Raw genomic sequence first — 27,997 nt, 5'->3', positions numbered from 1 at the left:
AAGATGGCCACCACAAGATGGCTGGCAGGGGAGGGCAGTTGTGGGCGATCAGGCCAGCAGGGGAGGACAGTTGGGAGGGACCAGGCCTGCAAGGGAGGGCAGTTGGAAGTGATCAGGCCTACAGGGGAGGGCAATTAGGGTTGACCGGGCCAGCAGAGGAGGGCAGTTGGGGGCAACCAGGCCTGCAGGGGAGGGCAGTTGGGGGTGACCAGGCTGGCAAGGGAGGGTAGTTAGGGGTTACCAGGCCAGTAGGGGAGGGCAGTTGGGGGCAACCAGGCCTACAAGGGAGGACAGTTAGGGGTAACCAGGCTGGCAGGGGAGGGCAGTTGGGGGTGACCAGGCCAGCAGGGGATGGCAGTTAGGGGCAATCGGGCCAGCAGGGGAGCAGTTAGGCATCGATCAGGCTGGTAGGGGAGTGGTTAGGGGGTGATCAGGCTGGCAGGCAGAAGCGATTGGAGGCAATCAGGCAGGCAGGCAAGCGGTTGGGTGCCAGCAGTCCTGGATTGTGAGAGGGATCCCAGATTGGAGAGGGTGCAGGCTGGGTTGAGGGACACCGCCCCTCCCCACCCCCCGTGCACAAATTTCGTGCACCAGGCCTCTAGTTTTTGATAAAATCAAAACACATTCTCTTGAGTAATATTTTGGGTATTACCTTTTTTTCCAAATTGAAACAGAAATAAGACATGATTTCAGATATTACAGAATTCTTCCTAAAATCAGAGTAAATTAGGCTTCAGAGAAGAGGGAACAGAGGCCCAGAAAGGATAGGTGACACATTTTTTTGAGTGAAAGAACCCTTAAAATTTGATTCAAACTCACATAAGCTAACACAGGCTTCCTTGGAGCCCTATCAGCAACCACTTTTCTACCAAATATTTGAAATAATGCTACAAACCATTCATAGTTAAGTATTCTCAATTATAAATCTTTATTAACAGAAGATAAATAAGATAAAAAATAAACACCAATCTCAGATTTATGCTGAACTATGCTACATTAAAGTAGGAATATGAAAACATAAACTTTTGACATTCTTAAAGTGGTTAAGAATTAGATCTATTTGCATTGCTATTTTAATTTCATACCAGCCTGAATCTAGATACCATGCAGATATCCATAGTACTTGACAACTCAGTTACTCTCCCACCAGAATTATTTCTAAGATGCTAACTTAATGCAGTACGAATTTTGGTAGCTCAGAAAATCCAATGAGCTGTTAAAAGTCAATATTCTCATGTCAAAGGTTTTAACTAGTTTTTTTTCACAGACCCTGTTCTCCCTCTGAGTATTTTCACAATGTTCTTAGAAGAGGCTTGAGGATCATGGCATTCGTGGCTGCGAGTAGCCCTATAAGCTATTCTTATAATTCTTTGAAGAAACTGTCAACTTTAGGTTTTGCTTTTGCAAATTTTACAAAGTGACACCTGCTGGCTACAAAGATTAGGTACAAGGAAATTCTATAATTGTTTAAAATCAAATTTAGTGCCCTAACCGGTGTGGCTCAGTGGATAGAGCGTCGGCCTGCAGACTGAAAGGTCCCAGGTTCGATTTCAGCAAGGGCATGTACCTTGGTTGCGGGCACATCCCCAGTAGGGGGTGTGCAGGAAGCAGCTGATCGATGTTTCTAACTCCCTATCCCTCTCCTTTCCTCTCTGTAAAAAAAATCAATAAAATATATTAAAAAAAAATCAAATCAAATTTAGTATTCATGATTGTTACATAAAAGCAATCACAATTAAAACAAAAAAATAGTATCACAAACAATATCCTCTATGATAAAGGATTTCAGTGTCTAAACACTTATATCCAAAAGTAGAGGCCCGGTGCACAAGATTTGCGCACTGGGGGGGAATGAGGGGTATTCCTCAGCCTGTCCTGCGCCCTCTCGCAGTCCAGGACCCCTCGGGGGATGTCTATCTGATCGGGCTTAAGCTGGCAGTCAGACATCCCTCTCAGTCTGGGACCCCTCACGCCTTACAGCCTGTCTGCAGCGGAAGCTGGAGAGGCTCCCGTCACCACCACTGCACTCGCCAGCCGTGAACCCGGCTTCTGGCTGAGCGGCACTCCCCCTGTGGGAGTGTACTGACCACCAGGGAGCAGCTCTTGCATTGAGTGTGGGTCAGTGCGCGTCATAGCGACCGGTCATTCCACTGTTTGGCTGATTTGCATACGCTTTTATTATATAGAATGGTAAGAGCCCTATCAATGATTGGTCAACTCTGACTCAAGAATGACAAAACAACTATTTTTCCATTCAAAGGCTAACATGTTTAGTTCTGGGTGTAAGACACAAGAAAATATTTAAAAAATCAAAATTTTAAAAATGAGTGAAAAACAGAATTATTACCAAAGAGGATAAAGTTATTCACATGTTCTACAAATTTCCTTTCAGGTAGAATTTTTTTAAAAAAATTACAAACCAGGAAAACATTAGAAGGCAAAAAACAAATGACTATAAAATAACAATTACAGTTACTAATTAAAAAAAAAAATAAAGCCCCAGTTTTGAGAAAAAGTAATTAATCTACCGTTCAAATGCCAAGCAATTGAGCAAGCCAGCCAGGGCCTCTTTCCATATCACTAATATAAAATTGGACATAAAAATCTTAATCTGCTCTTAATGTACGTACTCTTTATTTTTCTTCTATTCCTTCAGCATGGAAAGGAATGAATTTACTATTAGACTTCTGGAAGCTTTATTAAAGGCAGGCAGCAAGATGAGCAGACACTGACTTTTCCATCTACAATCATTGGCAAGAAGCTGAAAAGAATATATCAGCTGTGTGTACCATGAATGTCCATCTGCAACTAGTTACTACTGTCCAAGGAAAGAGGCCATGGGGTCATCCGGCCTCTGTCGCTTCATTCTATAGGCCTCCATTTCCTCCTCAGTGGGTTCCCGAGTTTCATATAGGATATTGTAAGGCCGCTTCCTCTCATCAACCTGCATGAGCTCCTTGACATGAAGAAGGCGGGCCTCCTCTGCATTCAGTGCCTGCAGGGAGAGGGAAAACATGAGTGCCATGGCTCTGCATCAGTTCTCTTTTGTTCCAAAGTGGCAGAAAACCCAAAGACTCCACTGAGTATGAACTGCTACATCAAAAACCTGGATTACCTGCAAGAGCTTGGGAGTCAGCCCTTCCTCTATCAAGCTGCAACTAATCACTATTTGGCTCCTATGATTATTTTCACAGGCCCCAACCATTCTACAGTATTTTCAATCTTAAAGAATTTTTACTTAAGATGATGGGGGCGGGGGGAGGGGGGAGTGGTGATGGAAGGAGACTTGACTTGGGGTGGTAAAAACACAATACAGCCCTAACCGGTTTGGCTCAGTGGATAGAGCGTCAGCCTGCGGACTCAAGGGTCCCAGGTTCGATTCCGGTCAAGGGCATGTACCTTGGTTGTGGGCACATCCCCAGCAGGGGGTGTTGCAGGAGGCAGCTGATCGATGTTACTCTCTCATCGATGTTTCTAACTCTCTGTCCCTCTCCCTTCCTCTCTGTAAAAAATCAATAAAACATTTAAAAAAAAAAACAAAAAACACAATACAATATACAGATAATGTATTATAGTATAGTACACTTGAAACCTATATAACGTTATTAACCGACGTCACCTCAATGAATTCAATAAAAAAGAGTGAACCCTAAGGTGAACTACATAGATGTTGGGTGATTATGATGCATTAATATAGTTTCATCAATTTTAAAAATGTACTACTCTGGTGTGGGATGTTGATAATATGGGAGGCTATAAATGTGATATTATAGGAAACAGCTATACCTTCCGCTCAATTTACTTGGATCTAAAATTGCTTTAGTAAAATAAAAGGTTAATTAAAAAAAAATAATTTTTACTTAATAGCCAAAATTGAATGATGTTCATTTTACTGAAAGAAGCCCACAAATGATGCTTCTGGTGAAGAATGCAACTCTGACTTTTCCCAAGGAGTTGATGAAACTTACAGGTTATAGAGCTAGAAGGCAATTCTTTCTGGGAAACATGTTAATAACTCTAAAATTACAAGGCACATTTTTTTTTCCTGTGCTTTAGTGATATTTGTCGAATATTCCAAGAAGCAGGCAATACAGAGACACACAAAATCTTCCTTCATGTTCTAGACCTGATACAAGGTGACGTGAGCAAATCACCCAGAAGAGGAGCTCATTTCTTCATCTTTAATGGAATACTGGTGTCACTTTTACTATTTAGACTTCACAAAGTACCTTTCTCAGCTTTTCCTGTTTCTTTTCTTCATCATCACTATCTGAGCTGCTCTTTCGATGCTTCTTCTTCTTCTTCTTCTTTTTCTTCTTTTTATCCTCTTTTAGTTTTTCCTGATGTATCTGACAGGGAGGATTAAAAGATAGTGTTTTCAATGCAAAAACAAAGCTCTAGTGCAAGTTTTAAAGTCCTCCCTCAGGGATTTAAAAACTCAGGACAAATGATGATAGACTTACCTCCATGAGGGTTTGAGGTTTTTTCATGGATTCTTCTCCAGTTATATCATTTACAATACATTCCTCTGAATTCTGTGGGAAAATACATGCAGTTGGACTTGAGTATCATAGTTATGAATCATGTAAGAAAAAGTTGAAATTTGAAGCATGAGGATATATGTTTCACAAAGATTTGACTTAGGAGATTTGGTTGGTTTACAATTGTAAGAACTAGAGGACAATTACTTACAACAATCTCCTTCCCAGCTTCTCCAGTGCAATAGGAATACTTGACAAAAGAGTGACAGCATCTGTATCCCCATCGGCCTTCTTTCCAGTAAGATCCCCAGATATGCTGCAAAGAGAGAGATAGGCTACTTAAAATGGAACCTGGACTAGGGACTCTCACATACTGTTGATAGAAGTATAAAATACAGTCCCTTTAAAGGTAATTTGGAAGGAAAATTATATGGATTCCAGGGCTAGCTAACAAGCAAAGGCTGGCCGGACCGCAAGTATGAGAAGCAGGCATTACAGTACAGTGCTCTTATATCCTATTCTTAAAACGTATTAAAAATTTTGGACATATGACTTCTCCTGAAAATTTGAGAAGGAAATTCTGGACCCACATTCTTGCTTGGAAAGAATTGGATGTTGCTGAACAGTGAATGCTCCTATTAGATAGGGTTTGTGCTCTCTACTTTGTACAATGTGCCTGGCTCACTTCACTTATGTATGTTTACCAGCCTGGCTCCTACAGGCAGTTAAACGTTTAACCCCTAACTTAGAGAGCCAACTGTAGCTTGGGTGTTTCCAAGAGTACAGCAAGTGATCTTATATGCTTTATGAAGTGATGTAATATGAAGAATTCTGAATCACCTATGAAGTGTCCTTGTCAAAATATTTAACATATCTAATTAAGCCTTTAAGTCTGAATTCCTATTTATAGGAAATACAGGAAATAGAGGAAAAGTTATAATATCACTAGAAACCAGTCAAGTACTGAATATGAGACAGTTTACAAGATAACTGGCCTGATATGTTAAAGAATCACTGTTACGAAAAAGGAAAGATACACTGAAAAAAAGAGACATAACAACCAAAATAAATTTTGATTGGATTCTGACTAAAACAAAACCAAACTCCAAAGAGCTATTTAAAGGCATTTTGGAATATATTTTTAAAAATGTGAGTAAGGCCAAGAGTTTAGATGATATTAAGGAGCTAATGTCAATTTTCTGAATTGGTTATGTAGCTACAAAAAAGAATATCCTTAATTTTAAGAGCTACATAATATTGTGTTTATGGGTGAACTGTCATGGTATCTGTAATTACCAAATGTTTCAGTAAAAAAAATACACACACACACACATTTTAGTATGTGTGCATGCATACACACCTAGACGAAGCATGTATATGGCAACATGGAAAAAAATTCTGATTCTAGGGGATGGGTATATGGGTGAATATAAGAGTATTCTTTTACAGTTTTTCTATTTTTTTGGGAAAAAATTCATAAACTTAAAATGTAAAAAATAAGAAAAGCACAGCAATGATTCAATAATGAAGTCATAATATAAAAATACAATCCAGAGCATAAGGCTAACAAGGACACAAAATGGTTCTGGCTTAACACATACCGTGTGATTGTGGATCTTCACATCCTCCTCATATTTGGAGCAGGCGACAGCCCGCTCCTGTCCTTTAATGACTGTCCCATGTCTTGAGTACTCCACATAGTCTTCTGTCTGAGCTAAAAGCAATTCAGCTGGAGGAGCATCTAAATGTTCTTGGCCACCATACTAAAAAAAATTGAACATTGTTAAATACAGTTTACAATAAAGATTTGCATTCAACTCTCTACTGACGGGTTTATTTCCAATCAGAAAGATTAAAGAAGCATTCTTTATAGGCCCTGTTATACAAAATACAGTGAAAAAAAAGGCTACCAAATTTTCATAGGCAAATACAAAATGTCTCAGTTGCTATTTGAATGTGGCTATACATTCCTGTTATCCTGTACACATGCCCATTTGCCACATGACTTTGCTGCTCCTTCCCTGAAGAGACAGTCTGTTTTTCCATTTCTTGAAACTGGCCTTGGCCACATTACTTGTTGTGACCTATGGGAAACTGACAAAAGTGATGCATGCAAAGGCCTGGAAATCACTCATGCACTGGGGCATACCTTTTTTTGTTACTAGTCTCTGGTATCCAGAGAATGCCATGGAAAGAAGCTGGACTAGCCTTCTAGAGGAGAGCCCAGGTGGGGCAGAGATGAGCCCCTTAGGACAACCTGCCTGCTAACTGCTGGAGATCAGAGTCAGGCCATCTTAGACCATCCAGCCTCACGTGAGCAGGCCCAGACCAGGAGATCCAGCTGATACATAGATTCATGAACCAAAAAGAAATGTGCATTTTTAAGTTACTAAGTCTTGGGGTGGTTTGTTTTGCTACCAAAACTCAGGGACACAGCTATACTGAAACTATTTGCCAAATGATTAAGTCAATGGAAAGACAGTATTATTTCTGATGGATTAAAAGGGACTCTCTTTGGATTGTATTTCAAATGTAGATCAAGTGCTTATTTACTGGTCATTTATCTTTAAGAAACTTTAACATTTTGGTCAAAATTACCTTTTCCAGGATGCTTTCTTTCTGTTGTTCTTTGAAGTCTTCTTTTTTGACCTTGAAGGACTTATACAAGAGCTCTAGTTTGGTAGGATCGGCCTGCAGATGCACTTCAGATCCCTTGTCATAGGCTTCCCATGCAAACACTAGGGAAATTAAAAACATCTTAATAAGTTGTCAGCTATATAGTGTTTTTAAAATGCCCCCAAATTTCTTATGGGCTGATATAAAATGCCTTGACAAAGGAGCAAATACTTACACTGTGTCTGAGCCATTGAAATGGTATCACCTGTGTATCTAACAAAGTTGTCTCCCGCATAGCTCACTCTGTAAAAATTGGAAAAAAAAATTGTTTCAGATATTGATTTAAGGAAAGTTAACTCTTTTCTGATCTAATCACAGATAATGTTCATTTTAATTCAGATTCAGTATTATCTTGATATCTGTGCTTTTTTTGGGTGTTTTGAGTGGTTTTTAGAAATTTATTTTTGAAAGTATTACAAATGTCCCCTTTGTTTTGTTGTTTTTTCCCCATTGACCCCCTCCTCCCTGTACCCGCCCCTCCCAAGCCTTTATCACACTACTGTCTGTGTCCATGGGCTACGTATATATTCTCAGGTTAATATCACCGGCCCCCCCCTCCCCCGTAATCTGTACATTTAACTCAATACTTACTCATCTGGATTCTTTCCTGCATTGGCATAGGGATTTTCTCTCATCGCTCTGGTTTTGGGATCATAGTAAGCAGAATTTGGATCTAAATTTCGCAAATACTAGAATAAAAAAAGTTTGAAGGCTGCATTAATGTTTATTCCCAAAACTAACATTTTCTGTAGTTGATCACAATCAATTATACATGTGAAAGCATTCTGGGGCACAGATGAAGAGAAAAAACCAGAATGATACCTAATTTTGGAATGACTGACCATATTACCCATATACTGCCCAGATATGAGACACTTAGGTAAAACATAGGCTGGGAGGACAAATATTTGTTGAATGTGTACATTAAGTTGGCCAGGCTTACTTTTGCAATATCTTCTCGAATCCTGAGATTCCGAACAGTAATCCGTCTCTTAGAGTCAAAGTTCTGTCCAGGCATGTCAATATCATCTGCATATTTATCTTCATCCTCATCCTCACTATTATGATCTTTTTCCTGAAAGAGGGAGAGGAAAAAAAATAGTAAGAAAAAAAGAATAGCATTTAGTTGTTTTCCTTTCATTTCCCTTTAACCATACCCTTATTCACTTGTGTTCTTTAAGGCTATTATTAATTCTGTGTTAATATAATTAGTAATAATGGTATTGTTATATTAGCCACCAGAAATGGAAACATTTAACGTATACCCAGATAGGGCAAATATCCATTACCATTTGAGAATTTGGTTCCTCTTCTCCCCACTGGTGTTTTGGAGAATTCTGCATTATGAAAGAAGGAAAAAAAAAGTATTTTATTCTACTAGACCTATTGATTATTTAACACTTTAGAAAGATAACAAATCTAACTGAACAAATTCTCATATTTCTCACTTATAATGAGCACATAAATTCTTAATACAGGTATGTCCCTGTGAATAGTTTATCTTATTAGAAGCCAGAACATTTCTAGAGAATTTTTATTGATATCTATAATAAAAGTGTAATATGCTAATTAGACCAGACGTCCTTCCTTCCAGACAAAGCTGCAGTGGGCGGGGGCCCAGGCAGAGGCAGCAGTGGCGGGTGGGGGTGGGCAGGGGCCATGGCAGAGGACCTCAGCCGCAGCGGGCAGAGGCCGCAGCAGAGGGACTAGTGGGGGTCGTGGTGGTGGCGGCGGGCAGGGCCGAGGCCCTTGCACAAATTTTGTGCATCGGGCCTATAGTAAAATTTTAATCACACAACGGAAATAGAAAGATTAAAATGAACAATGTAGCCCTAACCGGTTTGGCTCAGTGGACAGAGCATCGGCCTGTGGACTGAAGGGTCCCAGGTTCGATTCTGGTCAAGGGCATGTACCTTGGTTGCGGGCACATCCCCAGTGGGAGGTGTGCAGGAGGCAGCTGATCGATGTTTCTCTCTCACCGATGTTTCTAATTCTCTATCCCTCTCCCTTCCTCTCTGTAAAAAATCAATATATTAAAAAAAAAATGAACAACGTACCCAATAAATATTCATTTTATATGTGTTAATCTTAGACATACCATTTTCATTATACCTCACTAGTTCTACCAAGTCCAAAAAGAAAATGTTACTAGGATCATGTTATAAGTATCTTTAGAGCCCAAAGAGCCTCTATAAAATTCAGGCCATGAAGAAATCTACTAAAGTAACACCATATTGTGATTTAAGGAGAGTATGAAATCTTTGTTATAGAGACACACTTTCTTTATTAACAATTGTTCAGGATTTTCTCTAACTCCACAGAACACCTATAGCAAAGTAGTCAGTATTTCATCATGTTCATTTAAAAGAATTCAAAGGTAAAAAGAATACCTTATAGCATTAGTAGGGGAGCATAGAAGTGTATGTGGGCCCCAGCTGGGTAGCTCAGTTGGTTAGAGCATTGTCCCGATAAGCCAAGGTTGTGGATTAGATCCCCAGTCGGGACACATACAAGAATCAACCAATAAATGCATAAATAGCCCTGACTGGTTTGGCTCAGTGGATAGAGCATCATCCTGCAGACTCAAGAGTCCCAGGTTTGATTCTGGTCAAGGGCATGTACCTTGGTTGCAGGCACATCCCCAGTGGAGGTGTGCAGGAGGCAGCTGATCGATGTTTCTCTCTCATCGATGTTTCTAACTCTCTATCCCTCTCCCTTCCTCTCTGTGAAAAATCAATAAAATATATTAAAAAAAAAATAAATGCATAAATAAGTAAAACAACAAATTGATGTTTCTCTCTTTTCTCTCTTTCTAAAACCAATCAATCAATAAAAAAAAAAGAGTAAAAAAAAAAAAGAAATCCTCTATAATAATAAAAGCGTAATATGCTAATTAGACCGGACGTCTGGGGCTGCAAGGGAAGCCTGGGTCCCAGGTGCCTGCCAGCAGCTGGAGGGAATCCTGGGTCCTGGGCGCCTGCCAGCAGCCGCAAGGAAGCCCGGGTCCCGGGTGCCAGAGGGAAGCTGGTGCCGGCAGCCAGGGGGAAGGAAGGCCTACTCTTGCACGAATTTCGTGCATTGGGTCTCTAGTATATAATTAAAGGCTAATATGCAAATTGTCCCCTCAACCGGAGTTTGACTGGGAGTTCGACCAGGGGGCAGGGCCAGCTGGCCAACCTCCCGCGTTCCCTCTCCCTCCTACCCGCGCCCCCCCCAAGGCCGGCTGGATCCCACCCATGCACGAATTTGTGCACCAGGCCTCTAGAATATGTGTGTGTGTGTGTGTGTGTGTGTAATATATATATATCATATAGCCTTTCTGAATGGAAGCTAAGTGATAGATCATCAAAATTTTAAATAAACATATTCACTGCATCAACAATTACACTTTTAGGAATTTATCATAAATAAATAATATGTCAATTACATAAAGAGTTATATACAAGAATGTGATTTGCAGTATTAAATATAATTTCTTTTTAATCCTCACAAGAGGATATGTCTAGAGAGAGGGAGGGAAGTAGGGAGGCAGAGAGACACATCAATATAAGAGGCACACATCAATTGGTGTCCTCCTGCAACAGCCCTGATTGGGGGGTGGGCCTGGGGATCAAACCTACAACCTAGGTACATGCCCTTGAGTAGGAATCGAACCTGAAACCCTTTGGTGTGAGTGCGGACACTCTAACCACTGAGAAACACCGGCCAGGACTAAATTAAATATTTATTTCAATTTTCTTCGTTACTAAGCTCTGAAATTTTATTGATCGTTTTTATTACTTACAGCCTGTTCCACTAACTTTCCTGAGGCCAATTCTTCTTGGAGTTTCTGGGCTTTCAGTGTTCGTTTTGCCTGACCAAAAAAAGAAAACAAACAAAACATTTGCAATTTACTTACAACATTCAAATGAACATTTAATTTTTGTAATATATTTAAAGGGAGGAAGTTTATTGTTTTCAGAAAAGCTCAGTGGACAAGGTCATCCTTGAGACTTCCCGGAGCTCTAGCCAGGCGTCCTCAAACTTTTTAAACAGGGGGCCAGTTCACTGTCCCTCAGACGGTTGGAGGGCTGGACTATAGTTTAAAAAAAAAACTATGAACAAATTCCTATGCGCACTGTGGGCCCGGGATGAGTCGGCTGCTAAGCAGGACAGGCAGCGGCACCTGGCGGGCCGGATAAATGTCCTCGGCAGGCCGCATGTGGTCCGCAGGTCGTAGTTTGAGGACCCCTGCTAGACTTATGGTCCTCTAAGGAATAGGAGTTACAAACTCCTGTTTGAAGCAGGCATGAATGGAAACTGAGCCAGACAGCACCTGTGGTAAACTGCGAGCAAGCCCTATGCAAAAGGGGCAGCTGCCACCTGACTCCAGATGACTGACTCTTGTCAGGTAGGCCCAGTATTTCCATATATTTCACTGTTCAAGAAAAGATTAAATTCAGATTATGTGAAATCCCATGATTCTCAAATGTTAATGCCCCCTTAGAAAAATAAAAAGGCAGTGTGACTATGGATTTTAAAGAATGAGGATGAGTAGGTGAAAACATAACAGAAGAAAATGAAAGTTTAGTTAAAGAAAAATTCAATTTTCTGAAACAGGTTATCTTAGTTCCCATTCTACCACCCTCTAAATGCTCTGAGACAATTGTAAAATAGGCCTTGGGCAAGATACAGTCCGGGAACCAATTTTATAACCTCAAAAAGCCAGAAGCTTGGACACTAATCTGTTCTCACGTTTCCAGTATTTTTTTAAAACCTAAGTCAGGGAGTAAAGGACAACACAAGAATCAAATAAATAGAAATTGCTACTAAATGGGGCCAGTACACTGTTTATGTTCACTATTCAATTACACTTACATAAAAATGCCTCCATTTTTAAACTGCTTGAAGGCTTGAAAAATAGAGTAGCTAAATTAGTGGTAGAGTAAAATGTTCATTCTTTAAGGATACTAGGAAAATAGGGAATTTTGCTCACCAGATCAACTTTGGCATATTCTTCTACAATTTTCATGTGTTCTTCTGGATTGTAGCCATTCCACCGATCCCTCTTCCCATCATAGTCAAACATTAGCTGAGGCTGGACATGTTCGTCTGGAGCTATGTTAGTTCCTGTAAATTTTGCTCCAACTCGCCTAGGTCTCTGGAAAACAGAATAAGATTACATCTTTCCCTACGTACCTGTAGCCCAGAGGAAAATTTCCTATAATCTTTATAGAGCAGGTATGAACATACCATGGAACTTTATGGTCTGTTTCTTAAATTACCAGTTAAGTCTTCCAGCAGAAAAACTTGATAATGTTGAACTATGTCACTCAAATTAATTTTTATTTAACTGGTAGCTAAGCTTAGATAATTTCAGAAAAATAGAATGAAGCTCTCTGATAAGGAATCAAGAAAGAAAGACACTGACAACAGTTTCCAAAATTTTGAAAGGTGAATTTACCTCAAAGCAGTCTTTCTTTTTGTGTGTCATGGCCCCACAATTTTCACACGCTCCTTTGCGGTACTTAGTAGTTATGGAATTCTATAAATGAATGTAAAGAAAAACAAAGGAAATGTTTCATTTATTTGAATAAGTTAGAAATAACACTGGCTTTCATTATACTGTCTAGTGAAATGATTTATTTATTAGGGGGATAACCAGTTAGAGTCTCCTACACTTTTATAAATGAGAAAGTTTAAGGACTTCAGCAAAATAAAATTTATAAAATAAAATACAGACGCTAATGTCATATGTGTGAATTTTAATACCAGATGGAAGGTTATATAATCTATTTCTATTTTATACAGGATTGTATATTAAGTTCTTAATCTCCATTTCTACAGGGATATATACAGGTTGCCTACATACCTCTTTTACACCCCTCTTATACCATTCTCCAGATGAGCTGAACTGCTTCTGTTTTTCTGGTTGTGGTCTCTGGTGCTTTAAAGTAGGTCTTTTTGATGGATCAATATACCATGGCACTGAAGAAATATACTGAGGAATATGAGGGTTGATGTCTCTGTAATAAAATAAAAGGTTTTTTTTTTAAAAAAAGAACAAAGTGTGAAAATAATTGATATTACAAATTACTAAAGGTACCCTATACAGAATCTAAGACTAGAGATATTGCAGTGGGGGTGAGGGTGGGGTGGGGTGGGGTAGGGAAAGGATACACTTGATATTTCTATAATATAATTTAATTAATTAAAAGAAAATAAAAAATAATTTAAATTTGAATGAAAAGTTTCCCACAAGGAAATTAAGAACAGTGATATAACTGAAGGAAGAAGAGAGATGTATTTTAAGTGAGATAAATTTTGTATCAGAGAAAGAGGTAAACTAGTAATACCTTAGAGTTGATTAAAATAATGGGTTAGGTATATTAGACATGTGTAGGTACCAGCCAGAAAAACTCAAAAATACGAAGATTTATAATTAGTCACTTTTGTATAGTGGACCAGGGAGTGGGAAGGGTTGAAAGGGACTATAGCCATTCATTATAAGTCCTTCAATATTACTTGATTACTAAACCTTACACATATGAGTTTGATAAAAATAAATAAAACAAACATGACGTAAATGGTAAAGATAGCTTCCTGCCCAAGGATGAGGAATTGATAATTAGACATGAATTTGAATTGTGAATGAAAAGATCACACAAAAAATTACTTACTTTCCTTCTTCATCAACTTCTGCAGGAGCATTACCCAGTTTTCGCTGTTCTTCCAGCTCTTTCTTCTTTCTCCAGTCCTCTCTGGTCATCTTCTTTGGTTCCTCCAAACTCATTTCTTTGGACCCTGCCACGGGGGCAGCATTAACTGTGTCCACAGCAGCAGCCGCCATTGTTATCTGGCCTCCTCTTTGAAAGGGAAGAAATATATATTAGTATAAACTAGGCCTTCAGGAGTTCATCAGCGAAACTATCAAAAGTACATCTTAATAACACATACTGTGAGTTATAAATAATGTTTCATATATTCTTATTCTTTCATAGTATTTGTAAGGGCAGGTTTTCTTTCCCCTAAATAAAAGTCTCTACTGTTGTAGTTACTCCCTCAATTCTAATTTACAAATGGAGAGACATACACACAGATTTAAAATTTCCTAAGACTCTCTCATATACATTCCTAAATTCCTCTCTACGTAAATGTTAAACTTTTCTACCACACAAACTCTTAAACACAGTCTGATCTTTGTTACCCTTAAAGACTGAATATCTTAAGAGTTATCTAACCCGGCTGGCATGGCTCAGTGGTTGAGTGTCGACCTATGAACCAGGAGGTCATGGTTCAATTTCAGCCCAGGGCATGTTCCTGGGTTTCGGGCTCCATCCCCAGTGTGGGGCCTGTGGGAGGCAGCCAATCAATGACTCTCTCATCACTGATGTTTCTCTCTCTCTCCTGCTCCATTCCTCTCTGAAATCAATAAAAATATATATTTAAAAAAGTTATCTATATTACCTGTTTCATCATCTCTTCCCTCCTCAACCACTCTAATTTAGCTTCCAACCCTTACCACTCTGAAGAGAAGTTACCAGTGGACATTCTTTTCAGTTCTGTTCCCTCTTTGATATATTCTTATTCCTTGGCTCATGGCACACTATACTCTTTTGGTTTTTCTTGGACCCCTCTTGCTGCTTCTCCTGGCTCCTTTGCAGGGTTATCCATTCCTGCCTAGTTATTTAATTTTGGATTCTGCAAGTCCTAGAGCCTCTTTCATCATGGTGAACTCCACTAGTGGACAAGCTCATCTATTTCCAAGGCTTTAGTGGCTACATTCCACCGTTGGTTCCAATTTATTTCTCTACTCTAGACCTTTTATCTGAGCTTCAGATACATATATTCCAATTGCTTACTTCACAGCATCTCCACGTAGAGGTCTTAGAGACGCATAAACTCAACACATCTTAATTCAAATTCATGATCTTCTCTATGAAAGCTAGTCTCCTTCCAGTTTCCTCTCTTAATAAAAAACACCACCACTCATCCCTTTACTTGTTCCAGCTAATCCCCATACTTATTTCATCATTAAAATTTTTTTCACCTTCCACATATCATTCATATTCATCTAATTGTCAATGCTACCACCAGAGTGTTACTACTTTTTCCTACTACATGTCATTTTAAATATTCCAGTAGCCACATTAAGACAATAGAAGGAAACGGGTAAAATTACTTTTGCAATATTTTATTTAACCCCATATAGCCAGTATATCATTTCAGTATAAGAAAAAAATAAACTGTCTTTAAAATCTGATATGGATGTTACATTTAGACTAGCCACATTTCTAGTGCTTAAGAGCCACAAGCAGCTAGTGACTATTATACTGGGCAGTGCAGCTCCAATGACATTTTTATTTTAAAAACCACTAAAGACACAGTCCTGGTCTGACTGGGCACAGAACCACGTCTAAGGCTTCATTTTTGGCCCGCGTTCCCTGTTCCCTCTTCAACCTGATATTCATCAGCCCCTTGAGGATATATCTTAAGAATTAGAAGTTTCCGGCCCATTTTCCGATGTTCTCCTAGCTTCACCTTCCTCTTCTTGTACCCGTCTCCGCGCCCTCCCACCCCATTACCCGCTACCATCCCCGCGCCCGCCCGTCCCACTCCCCCGCACCGTCCCACTCCCCCGCACCGTCCCCGCTCCTGCTCCCCCTTCCGCTCGCCTCCTCACCCTCCCCGCCCAAGTTCTCAAAATAATTCCTCACCAAGTCCTATCGCAGCGGACCCCCAAACCACTGGACAGAAAACAAAGCCAATACATCAATGTTTACTTCCGGTTCTCAGTATTTCCCAGAAGCCACCGCGGGACACATGCGCAGTAACAACTCTTTGGGTCTCAGATTCCCGAGGCGTTGGTCTCGCGAGACTCGAATTTTGCCACTCTTCCCACTCCCTCGAGTCAGTAGTCCACACTGTAGTGATATTTTTTCAAAACCCTAATTTGTTCATATCACGTCCCACCATCCAAGCTTAAAACCCTGCAATGCAACATCGTCCGAAAGAAATATGCCAGCCCTAGATGTCATTTTAAACATTCCAGTAGCCATATTAAGACAATAGAAACAGGTAAGATTACTTTTGCAGTATTTTACAACTCAATATATCCAGCATATCATTTCGCCGTTAGAAAAAAAGATGTCTTTAAAATCTGACATAAGATCTTACCATTTTTACTTTAAAAATCACTGAAGACGGCCCTAGCTGGTTTGGCTCAATGATAGAGCGTCCGCCTGCGGACTAAAGGGTCCCAGGTTCGATTTCAGCCAAGGGCACATACCCGGGTTGCAGGCTCGATCCCCAGTAGGGGGCGTGCAGGAGGCAATCAATCAATGATTCTCATCATTGATGTTTCTATCTCTCTCTCCCTCTCCCTTCCTCTCTGAAATAATAAAGTATATTCAAAACAAAACACTGAAGACAGAGTCCTGGTCTGACTGGACCCATGTCTGAGGCTCAGGATGGCGGCTTCCTTCAAGGTCCCGGTTCCCTGTTCCCTCTTCAACGTGGCGTTTGTCTCCCCTATGAGGATATATTTAAGAATTGGAAGCTTTCAACCCATTTTCTGGAGTTCTTCAGCCTTATCTTCCTTTCCCCATGCTCCTACTCCTCCCTCCAAATGGATTTAATTGCAGTTTCAACCTCTCTCAGAAATATAATCTAATCATGCAGTCTGGAATTTCTCATCAAGCATATCAAGGAAAAGAAGACTTGAACTTTTACAGATTTAGGAAAAGAGATTTATTTGGGCACATCTGAGGACATTGCCTGAGAATAGAGTTCAGGGATATTTATATAGGCTGGGAGAGGGGAGAACAAAGAAAAATACAGCAGCTGTTTTAGTTAATTACATATAGTCAAGGATTAATGGCTTTACATCAGGTGGAAAGAATATACAGATAAGGTAGGGTCATTAAGCACCTGGAATCTGGAGCCATGGAAAGGGTTCTGGAAGCAATTATTTTAATATTTTTATCAGGATGTAGAAAGAACAGTCCCTGCCTTCTACAGCCATTTCTCTTTTTAATGGATACTATTGGAAAGTATATGTGGCTTGGTTAGGAATTTTCTGTGTTCCCTTGGTTACTGATCAAGTTCCAGCAGCAGCTTAGACATTCTTTCCTTTCTCAAGCACCAGCAAGGTTATCTGTCACAAGGGCGCTTTTCATCCACGACCCCCACAGAAAGAAGAGTCCATCTTCCTGATAAAAATCTGCCCCCTTCTTCCTCCAGCATCCCCCTCCCCCTTAAAAAAAAAAAAAAAAAGATGTCCTGGTCTCCAAAAAGCCCTTTCTTTTTTGTTAATATCTCCTTGCTCCATCCTTCGTCCTATAAAAACCTCCCCAATGTTCTTGTAGTTGTTAGATGGGGTGCTGCCCCATCCATGAATCATCTAATAAAGCCAATGAGACCTTCAAGTTTACTCAGTTGAATTTTTAATATTTTTACCCATCTGTTCTGATCACCTTTAAAATTTTTTCCAAATAATCTATAGTCCTTTAAAATGTAAAAGTGAAAATAGCTAACATTCTTACCTAAATAAGATAACCCATTACAATGTCATTATTTTTTTCTTATTAAGAATTTGAGTTTAGGAATGTAAATGTTTTGATTCTACAGGGCAATAGATGACAGAATGGGAAGCGTCAGAGAATAGCCTGAAAGTGAGTAGTCTACGAAGCACCCACACTTGTTTTTTAACTTCTTAAAACATTTTACTGGAATTTACTTGGAAGAGTTGAGGTCTATTAAGTTCAAATCACCAGGCACAAGCCAGGGAGCTCATCTCCCAGAGGAATCATAGAATGTGCTGGACAAAAAGAAGAATCTTTTGTGAGGTTTGGGTTCCTCTCTGGAGGACTGATTCTGAGGAGGGTTTAAGGAAACAGTTCTGGAGGGTCACTGTTTGTTAATCAGGATTAATCTACACTGGGGTTGATTAGGATGTAAGTACCCTTATGAGATGAGGGAGGTGTCAATTGGATATCCCACTAACAGTTTGGAATAACAAAGTGGGTCTGTGGCTCATTAGTAAGGAAACAGTGGTCTCTCAAAGAGGAGGTGGTTATGGCATTTTCAGTTACTCAATGACCTTGGGAGACAGTGCTTCCTGTTGTAAGGGGAAGACTTACCCTAGGGCAGTGGTGGGCAAACTCATTAGTCAACAGAGCCAAATATCAACAGTACAACGATTGAAATTTCCTTTGAGAGCTGAAAACCGACTTCTGCGCATGGGCCACGAAGTTTCAATTGCACTGTACGTGCGCGCCCGCAGGTGGTAATTTGTGGAAGAGCCACACTCAAGGGGCCAAAGAGCCGCATGTGGCTCGAGAGCCGCAGACCACTGCCCTAGGGAAATACAGAATAAACCTTGCAACCAAAAACTTGGGAGAAAGAATGACCACTTGGAGGTTGTAGGTGTTGTACGGATTTGGTTTCAAAAATCAACACTTTCGTGTGTCGTTGATATAATATGGAGCTGAGATATGTAGAAAGTGATGCAGGGAGAAAATAAGGGAAGGGGTGGGGATTCAGAAGAAAACAGACAGGGAAGGGGTTAATAAAAGTATGCATGGTTTTAAAAAAATATGTTTTTATTGATTTCAGAGAGAAAGGGAGAGGGAGAGAGAAACATCAATGATGAGAGAGAATCATTAATTGGCTGCCTCCTGCATGCCCCCTACTGGGGACTGAGCCCACAACCTGGGCATGTGCCCTTGACCGGAATCGAACCCGGGACCCTTCAGTCTGCAGGCCGAGGCTCTATTCACTGAGCCAAACTGGCTAGGGGTAGAATCCTTTCTTCTTGATGTATTAAACAGCATTCAATAATTATTTGTTTAGTGAATGAATCATTCCGTGGTCAATTTTGGTCCTGAAATGCCAGGGAAGGAGAGCCGATGAGCTGGCATATATTGAGAACCATATCTATGATAGTCCCTATTAAATTATAGAATTTTAAAGGAAGCCTGAATTATGTATTTATTAGGATCATTATTTTGTTCCTAAGCCAGAGATTTCTGTTGCAATACTAGAAACAGCATCCTAGCCTGAAATATTGAGGAAAGGCCTTCAGTGAGGGAATAAGCAGTCCATTCTTAATCACAAGCATAACAGAATGACTCAAATATTGCTGTTTGATCTATTGTTACTTACATTTTTTCTTAATTTTTAATTCTGCTCTGCTAGTGTTCTTTAGACCCTAATGGGTTGTTTTCCCACCTGACTATGTATGTATTTTTTCATATCTCTAATTGAAATATAACTGTTTGTTATGTATCCATTTTCCCTCAGTTATTTTCCTGAAGACTAACTATAATGCCCTTTCTCCAGGATACCTCTTCTTTTTGAATTTGATCCGGTCTATTTACTCTCTGGACAAACAGTTGATTAGTTGAAGACTTTAGGAAAATAGTTCAGCTGCCACTTCGCCTTGACTTTTGAACCTCACAATCTTTTCATTTAAAAACGTCTTGGCCCCTTCAGTGTTTCAGGAAAAACAAAACAAAACTCTGTATCTTAATATCACAATAATCATCATAATTATTTGTAATTGGTGACCATATTGACTCCCCTTCTGTCTGTTAGTAAAAAACACACCTAAAAGTCTGTTATTAAGGTGTCACGAGGTTTGATTTTGTCTTCCCAAGGAACAAGCTGTAATCTAGGGAAAAAGCTTTCGGGGCGGAGCCTAAGGGACGTAGGTTCTTCCCATTGGTTCTTCCTGGGAGTCTCCACCCCACTCCGGTCCCGCCTACTGGGCGGATGAACCAATAGGAATTTGAGTTGTGGTTCAAACGCCGGGCCGAGCACTACCGCTGAAGGCTGAGTCTTGGGAGATTTTGGCTGTGGATCCTAACGTGGGTGAGTGGAGAGGTCGTGAGTGGTCGGGCAGGGACCGGGGGTGGGGGGGGAAGGTGGTCTGGTGAAGAAAAAGGCGCGTTGGGGACCGGGTCCCCGGGGGTCGGGGCAGGGGGTCGGGGCAGGGAGTGGGGCGGGGCCGGGCCAGGGGCTGGGGGCATGGGGTTGGGGCTGGGACTTGCTGGGGTCGTCTATAGCGCCCAGCCCGGTTGACGGCCTTGACTGCAGGGCGACCCACGACGGTTCGGTTCTTCTGAGTACCAGGGTTCCTGCCGGCCCCAAACCGCCAACTCTTCTGGAATTTGGAGCCTCTTACGCGGCCTTCAAGAGTTAAAGGCTGGATTTACGTGCCCGTTGGCTCAAGCTCGCGCTTCTCCCTCGGCTTAGCTCTTGCCTTTTTTGCGTGGACGTGCCCAGTGTGGGAAGTTTGGTCGGTGCTCCACCTTAGGTTCTCTCGTCTGCCCGAACCCCCAGGGTTTAATATGTGTTTCACTCCTCTAGTTAATTCAGAATGGCTACTGTGATCTTTGTGGATAAGGAAAATGGAGAACTAGGCACGCGTGCGACTCCTAAGGACCGGCTGAAGCTGGGGTCCCGGCCTGGTAAGTAGACAGGCTGCAATCACACACAGGTTTTGTGGATCAATGTGGCCTGAGCCTGGGGAGTCAGAAGTGTACCGCGTAGGGCGTAAGTGTACCCGTAGGCAACTGGAGTCAGGTTTGCCGAATACAGGCATACCTCCTTTTATTTATTGCACTTCGCAGATGTTGCATTTTTTACAAATGGAAGGCAAGACCTCTACCAGCAAAAGGCTTATGACTCACTTATTGCGGTACCTGCTTTATTGCTTTGATTTGCAACCGAACCCGCAGTATCTCAGGGGTTACCCGCCTGTACTCCTTTTACAATATGCTTGTCATGATAAGCATATTCAGTATTGGAATGAGATTGACAATGGCCATGCCACTGTCAAAAATGGGGGTTGAGTTTGCGGTTAGAATTAGGCCAAGTTTATACACAGCCTTCTAGTTGTACAGATATGTATTGCCTGAATCTTTTTTTTTTTTTAAATATATTTTTATTGATTTCAGAGAGGAAGGGAGAGGGAGAGAGAGATGGAAACATCAATGATGAGAAAGAATCATTGATCAGCTGCTTCCTGCACGCCCCCTCCTGGGGATCGAGCTCGCAACCCTGGCATGTGCCCTTGACTGACTGCAATTGAACCCGGGACCCTTTAGTCTGCAGGCTGACGCTCTAGCCACTGAGCCAAACCAGCTAGGGCTTGCCTGAATAATCTTATGGTACTTTTTTTTTTAAAGCAGTCAAAGCGTTAGATGGGAGATCTCAGGTTTCAACACCACATGTTGGCAAAATGTTTGATGCTCCTCCAGCCTTGCGTAAGGCTCCCAGAAAGGCTTTGGGAACTGTCAACAGAGCTACAGAAAAGTCAGTCAAGACTAATGCACCTGTCAAAGAGAAACAGACAACCTTCTCTGCTAAAACGGTAAGTGCTGTCTATAATGACACTGTTTAAACACTTCAGCACTTTTGGCTCTTAAAATGACTAGCCATTCTCTCTGGCTTTTTCCCCCAGTGAGTAGTTTAAATATAGGCTGGCAAACAGATTGGCAGAAGAGAATCATACTGTTTTGGTGGACTTCCTCTGCCTTGAGATCAGCCTGCAGTAGCAGGTGAATATTTTTGCCTCACCTGCTCTTAACTAATATGAAGCAGATTTGTTGGTAGTACAGGCATACCTCAGAGAGCTCAAAGATTGGGTTCCAGGGGTGGGAGCAATGGGGAGAGGTCAATGGGAGAAAAAAGAGACATATGTAAAACTTTCAATAATAAAGAATTAAAATATAATAATAATTGGGTTCAAGGCCATCATAATAAAGCAAGTATCACCATAAAGCGAGTCATCGTTTTAATGGTGGAGGGTCTTCAGTTTGTGTAAAAAAAAAAAAAAAAAAAAAAAAAGGCAACATATTGGAAGTCCACTAAAACAGTATGAAGTGCAATAAAGCAAACAGTGATAAAATGAGGAATGTCTGTATCTACTTACACGTGTAAGTACTGAGAGGGATATACTTTGCAAGAGGTCACATTACAATAATAGCTCAGGTGCTGCTTTCCTCCCCACCTCCCAGAGCAAGCACCAGCTCCTTAGGTGATAATTTGCTAGCATGCTGACCTGTGTTTGTGTATGAGCTAGAGCTGCAGGTCATTGCATCCCAGACTGAGAGAACTTGGCTGAGAAAATAACTTGGGTGTGTGGATGAACATTTTATTTGGATAATTGTTTTGTTTAATGTGTACTAGGAAAAAACAACTAATTAAGATAAGACTGATGGAAACACATGGAAAATCACACTTCCAAAAGCCAAAAATGGCTTTTAGGATTAGCTTCTTTTCCGGCTGACTCAGGCCTCTTCTCTGGTAGGCTGAGTGATTTCAGTTAATTACCTGCGCTCCGAATTCTTGATGACTTAGGCCAGTGGTTGGTTTGCCGCTCTGTTGACTAATGAGTTTGCCGACCGCTGGGATAGGGGCTTAATCACAAGGAACAACAACAGCCTGTAATTATTGGCATCGAAAGTCTAGGTCAGTGGTCGGCAAACTCATTAGTCAACAGAGCGGCAAACCGTGGCTCGCGAGTGGCTCGCGAGCCGCAGTTTGCCGACCACTGACTTAGGCTGACTTAAATTTCAAACGTAACGATTGAGTCACGCTACTAGAATTGTTGAATTGTATTTGTGTGTAATCATGAGAACATAATCATTAGGATTATGGTTCTTAGAGGTCAGCATGAAAATGAAAAAATTTAAAATGTGGTGAAGGCTTCACACATCTTGAAGAAGCCCTCTCGCTAACTCATGTTTTCTTGGATTGTCTTAGGTGACCGAGAAGACTGTTAAAGCAAAAGGCTCTGTTCCTGCCTCAGATGACACCTATCCAGAAATAGAAAAATTCTTTCCCTTCAATCCTCTCGGTAGTATCTTTTGGTATTACAAAAATTCTTTAGCCTAGAGTTTTTCTTAGAATCCAATTAGCTGCAACTTGATATGGCTATCAATATGATACACGACCCAAAACTATAACCAGACCGTCTGAATTTGGGTTGCTTTGAACAAATATGCTTGTTGGTAGATTTATTTGTAAGGTGCCATCTAAGGTCAGAAGGGGAATTGGAGCAAGGATGTGGAGAACATTTTCCGCTGTCCTCAAGAGCTTACCCCCTAGGCTAGAAAAAGTCTGCAGTGGACAGCTCTAGCAAGCTGTTAGAAACAGGGCTTTATGTCAAATTGAACAATGCCAGTGAAAACATGAATTTTTTACTCCTTCAACCTGCTACATGTATCTGAGATATTTTCTATTATAGAACTAGCTTGTTTAGCTTTAATTTACTCACATTTGAGGAGAGTCTACTGTATGCCAGGCCCTGCCCTGAGGGAGCCCATGATTCTGAGGGAAAGTTTAGCACTGAACAAATCATCTTACTGTGAGTGTGAGTAAGCAAAAACCAAAAATCAATCAAACAAAAAATACGGTCTTTTAGCGGAACAGCAGGGAAGCTTTCACAAAAGCTATAAGGAGACAGCTGGATGAAGAAGGGGATGGGCAAGGCAAGAGCCTTGGACATAGTGTGTGCAAAGATCCTGAGATGGAAGGAAGGAGTGGAGTGGTTCTGGGGAACTGAGAGGCAGAGTGAAGGACGACACAGGTGAAAGCAGTGGGGGCAGATCAAGCAGGGCATTTTGGCTTTCTCAGCTGGATTTTTTGCCCTTTCATTCAAAGGGCATTTAGTCATTCTCCTGGTACACATCCCGATTGTTTCTGGCTTTTCTACATTAAAAACAATTCCACAATTAGTATTCTGGAAATTACATTGCTGTGAGTTTGTGAGTTTACCCGGTGAGTAAACTTTAAGAATTGCTTGCTGAGTCTCGAAGGGTGTGTGATAACATTCTGACAGCATCCATGCTAATGATTACCATTCATTCATCAAGGAAAATAAGGCAGATTTAGGCATATTGGCCAGGAAGGAGGACTATAGTGTGCTGTGTTTCAGGGAAGAGACATGCCAAGTTGTCCTTTAAACAGGAGCGTATGTAACTGAACCCACCTCCTATGGATGAGGATGCCTGCTTCCCCATGTTCTCTAACTGCAAATGTTTTAACACTAATCTGATCAGAAAGGCAATGGGTATCTTTTTGTTTTAAATTGGGGAGGGAGGTGTGCCTCAGTGAAAGCATGTTTGATCATTGGCCATTTGTAGTTATTTTAACTTCTGTTTGTTTGTTTGCCTTTGATAATGTGACTACTTTTTTTTTTAAAAGAGATCTTAGTGGATAAAGGAAATTAGCCCTTTATATAGTGCACACTTGTATCCTCTTGAATCTTTTTTCTGTTAGGTTTCCTTTACAATTCAGTGGTTTTAAATTAAGTAGTCACCATCACTCAGTTCCTTTTTGACCAGTTTTACCAGGATTCATAAGGAGCAGACAGATTTCTAGTATTTAGGCTTTAGAGACCTTTTCACATTTTACGAAATGATGGTTCTTTGTTCTTAGCTTTTTTAGAAAACAGAAAAAAGTTTTATTATTTTTTTCAAGGACATTTAAAAAAAATTTTTATTGAATTTTTTTTTTTTTTGAGAAACAAGAAGGGAGAGGGAGAGAAAAACATTGATGTGAGAGTGAAACATGGGTTGGTTGCCTTTCCATAGGCACCGAACCTGGGATTGAATCCACAACCTGGATATGTGCCCTGACTGGGAATTGAACCCACAACCTTTCGGTATAAGGCACAGTGTTCCTACCAACTGAGCCACACTGGCCAGGGCAAGAAAAACCAGTTTTAAATAATTAACACTGTGGTTCTCAAATTTTTTTGTTTAATCACTCTTTTATACTCTTAAAAATTAGTGAAGACCCCAAAGAACTTTTGGTTGTATGTTCTGTTTATATTTCCTGTATCAGAAATTAAAATGAAGATATTTATTTATTGGTTAAAAAATAATAAACATATTAACATAAATAACTTGAAAAAAATAAAATAACTTTTCCAAACAAACCAAAAAAAAAAAAAAAAGTATTGAGAAGACTGGCATGGTTTCATAATATATATATATATATAATGGTTTTATATTTTGAAAATTTGCTTAATTTGGCTTAATATAAGATAGCCAGATTCTTGTCTGATGTTTGCATTCAATCTGTTGCATCTGTTTGGGTTGCAGTATTTGAAGAAAGTCTGGCCTCATGCAGATAGTTAGGAAAGGGAGAAGCATTTTAAATAGTCTTTTCAGATCAGTATAGATAGTTTTCTTTGGTACTACCCTAAAATTCAATTGGTGGCTGTTTCTGAACACATAGATGCAATGTGAAACCGGAAACCATATCAATGAACATTTTATACTCTGACAGTAAAATCCATTGGTCTGTTTTGCACTTCAAAGTATCTTTTATCCTAACATTCATCGCACATTTCTCACCTAGGAATATTGGCTTATTGAAAAATGTAGGTTATCCAAAGGCAGCTTCATTATGCAATTTTAAAAGCACGTTCATTAATATCACCACTCATCGCATCAGAAAAGTCTTAAGTATGAGGAAGCTGTCAAGCTAATGATCACAGATAAGTTTTCCAAAATTCTGGTTTTTTCCTTGAAATTGTGAATTTTAATCATTGGCAACAAATACTGTTTTCGTCGAAGGGATAGACTCCTTTCATTCCTCTGAGAAAATGTGCAACCAACACCCAACTCCGAGTAACCAGTTTGTCTTTCACTTGTTCTTTCGACTAACTGGTGTTCGGAAAAAGGCCTCTAGTTTAGCTTGCAAAGCAACTATTTGCCCAAGTCCTTTTTCTTTGAGATCATCATCGTACTTCAGTCGGCAGCAGAGTGCTTCCTGACATACGTCTCATTTTATCTTACAAAATATTAAAAAGACATGTCCTCAAAGATCGAGAGCTAAGAAAATTAATACTTTTTACTGCGTGTGGTAAAGAGATGTGTGGAACTGGCACTTTTTGCTGCAGGTGAATGGTAGTGAGGAGTAGTGTGACTACTAAATACAGTGTCTTGCCCCTGCCTGGGTCCATGCTAAGGCACAGTGATTTTTATCCACTGTTGCTTTTGTGCCATCAATGCAAGTGACAGTCCATGTTATTAGAAAAGTGGCTTTGACCTCGTGGACCCGCTGAAAGGGCCTCAGACTCCCAGGAGTCCACTGTCCGTGCTGAGAATTTCTGTCCTGACGAAATCCTCTCTCTTTGTGGCAGATTTTGAGAGCTTCGACCTGCCTGAAGAACACCAGATCGCACAGCTCCCCTTGAGTGGAGTGCCTCTCATGATCCTTGACGAGGAGAGGAAACTTGAAAAGCTGTTACACCTGGGCCCCCCTTCACCCCTGAAGGCGCCCTCTCTACCCTGGGAGTCCGGTAAGTGAACAAGGACCCTCCTAGAATGGCCGCAGACAGTTTGTGTCATGACACTTGCATTACCGTGGGGATAGAGTTATGTGGGAGGTTAGCCTACAAGACATTTCTGTCCTTCAAACTTCAGGGTAAGGTTTCAGAATAATGAAAACCCTTCTCAGTTGGTATTGCTGTTTAGTTCCAAATGCCCAGGTAAAATCAAGTCATTCTGGAATCTGGAGCGCCTTAGATATAGCCAAACCAGGTTGAACTTAGCATAAAAAGTTTCTTAGGTTCTAAGTTGAAGTATAATAAACTTGCTTGGAGTGAGAATTCCAAGTTGCCTGCGAAGCTCGCACAGGATCGAGACACCTGTGCAATAACATGGAATGGCAAAACCTTCCCAGTGCACCAGGTTTGTGGTCTTGGTTCAAACTGGCGGTCAGAAGCCGTCAGTACGTTTTCTGTGTGTTAACTTAGACACTTACATTGTTTCATACATTTATATTAGCGATATTGTTGGCTCTTACTTGGATCTCTAATAAGAACGATTGTTTCAGGAACTTCTAAGAATCACTTCCTAATATTGGTTAATTCTGGGACCACAGCCACATTCCAGGAAATGAGTGTGTATGTGTGTAGGTGGGGTGGGCATAGAGGTTCACTGGACAGGAAAAAACAGTTGATGATTAGAAGTGACAACTAATGTCCATCTTGAGATGGACAATGAATCAAGGCGGTTTGCAGGTATTGTCTAAGAAATTCCTGTTTTCTAGATCCGTTCCAGTCTCCCTCAAGCCTTCTGTCGACTCTGGATGTTGAATTGCCACCTGTTTGCTATGACTTAGAGATTTAAGTTTCTTAGTGCTTATAGTTTGTATGTATTAATAGTTTGTATTAATAAAGGCATTCTTTAACAGACTCTTCTTAATATTTCGGTTGTTATTTGTAATTTGCTTAAAACAGTATAAAAACTTGTGGAAGTGTTCATAGCCAAGAGTCTATTATATGACAATAGAAGTTTGTCTGATTTGAAAATTTACCTTAAAACCCTTTGGTTTGTTTTGACAGCTTATTTTAGAAGTTGTCACTGTTTTCCTTGAAACTTATGCCCCTTAATGTGTATTTTATTGTCTTTTTGTGGCCATTAACTAGTGACAATTATTAGATTTCTTAATTAGAAGAGCCACTTCAAACTCATTAAGTATCTATTGCTAGGCATTCTTTATTGCTTGTTCTATTTACAGTGGAACCTCATTTTTGAACTTAATTCATTCCGGAAGGCTGTTCAAGAAACGATTTGTTCGAAAGCCAAATCATTTTTTCCCATTAGAAATAATGTGAATTGAATTAATTCTAGACCCCCAAATGATTCCCTGTTTTAACCTTTCTTATATACAAAACATGTCGAATGTACTTTTCAGTCTATAAACAAGCACTTGTTAAATTCATTGAACCACCCCCTGCTAGCCTTAAATGAATCACTTTCAGCACTATAGTGGAACCTTGGTTCTAAAACTTAATTCGTTCTGGAAGGCTGTTAGAGGAGCAGTTTGTTTGAAAG

General features: G+C 40.4%; 2 protein-coding genes across 7 annotated transcripts; one reads left to right on the top strand and one right to left on the bottom strand.

Moving 5' to 3' along the window:
• Positions 1 to 639: 639 nt before the first annotated feature.
• SLU7 (SLU7 homolog, splicing factor) lies at positions 640 to 15,952 on the bottom strand. Its single transcript, XM_080673775.1, has 16 exons — positions 15,854 to 15,952; positions 13,817 to 14,002; positions 13,009 to 13,162; positions 12,601 to 12,681; positions 12,133 to 12,297; positions 10,942 to 11,010; positions 8,447 to 8,494; positions 8,101 to 8,232; positions 7,749 to 7,846; positions 7,333 to 7,400; positions 7,080 to 7,219; positions 6,083 to 6,244; positions 4,693 to 4,797; positions 4,464 to 4,535; positions 4,230 to 4,349; positions 640 to 2,995 (listed from the first exon to the last, which is right to left on the bottom strand). Exons 2-16 carry the CDS (start codon positions 13,984 to 13,986, stop codon positions 2,816 to 2,818), a joined length of 1,764 nt encoding a protein of 587 aa, XP_080529901.1. The 5' UTR covers positions 13,987 to 14,002; positions 15,854 to 15,952; the 3' UTR covers positions 640 to 2,815.
• Positions 15,953 to 16,177: 225 nt separating this feature from the next.
• On the top strand, positions 16,178 to 27,362 carry PTTG1 (PTTG1 regulator of sister chromatid separation, securin). Of its 6 annotated transcripts, XM_080673385.1 has the most exons (8): positions 16,178 to 16,214; positions 17,766 to 17,809; positions 19,796 to 20,009; positions 20,508 to 20,608; positions 21,332 to 21,513; positions 22,908 to 23,001; positions 26,299 to 26,457; positions 27,210 to 27,361. In XM_080673385.1, the coding sequence occupies exons 4-8, from the start codon at positions 20,518 to 20,520 to the stop codon at positions 27,287 to 27,289; spliced, it is 606 nt and encodes a 201-aa protein (XP_080529511.1). In that variant the 5' UTR covers positions 16,178 to 16,214; positions 17,766 to 17,809; positions 19,796 to 20,009; positions 20,508 to 20,517; the 3' UTR covers positions 27,290 to 27,361. The 6 variants fall into 6 exon arrangements, with proteins under 6 accessions (XP_080529511.1, XP_080529506.1, XP_080529508.1 ...); XM_080673382.1 differs by lacking the exons at positions 16,178 to 16,214; positions 17,766 to 17,809 and adding an exon at positions 20,235 to 20,409 and having other exon boundaries at positions 19,945 to 20,009; positions 21,329 to 21,513; XM_080673384.1 differs by lacking the exons at positions 16,178 to 16,214; positions 17,766 to 17,809 and adding an exon at positions 20,235 to 20,335 and having other exon boundaries at positions 19,968 to 20,009; positions 21,329 to 21,513.
• The last annotated feature ends 635 nt before the right edge of the window (positions 27,363 to 27,997 follow it).

Source organism: Plecotus auritus, assembly GCF_963455305.1.
Source record: "Plecotus auritus genome assembly, chromosome: 6".
Lineage (NCBI taxonomy): Eukaryota > Metazoa > Chordata > Mammalia > Chiroptera > Vespertilionidae > Plecotus > Plecotus auritus.
The sequence above is the reverse complement of the archived record's forward strand: the minus strand, read 5'-3'. Positions and strand labels throughout refer to the sequence as shown.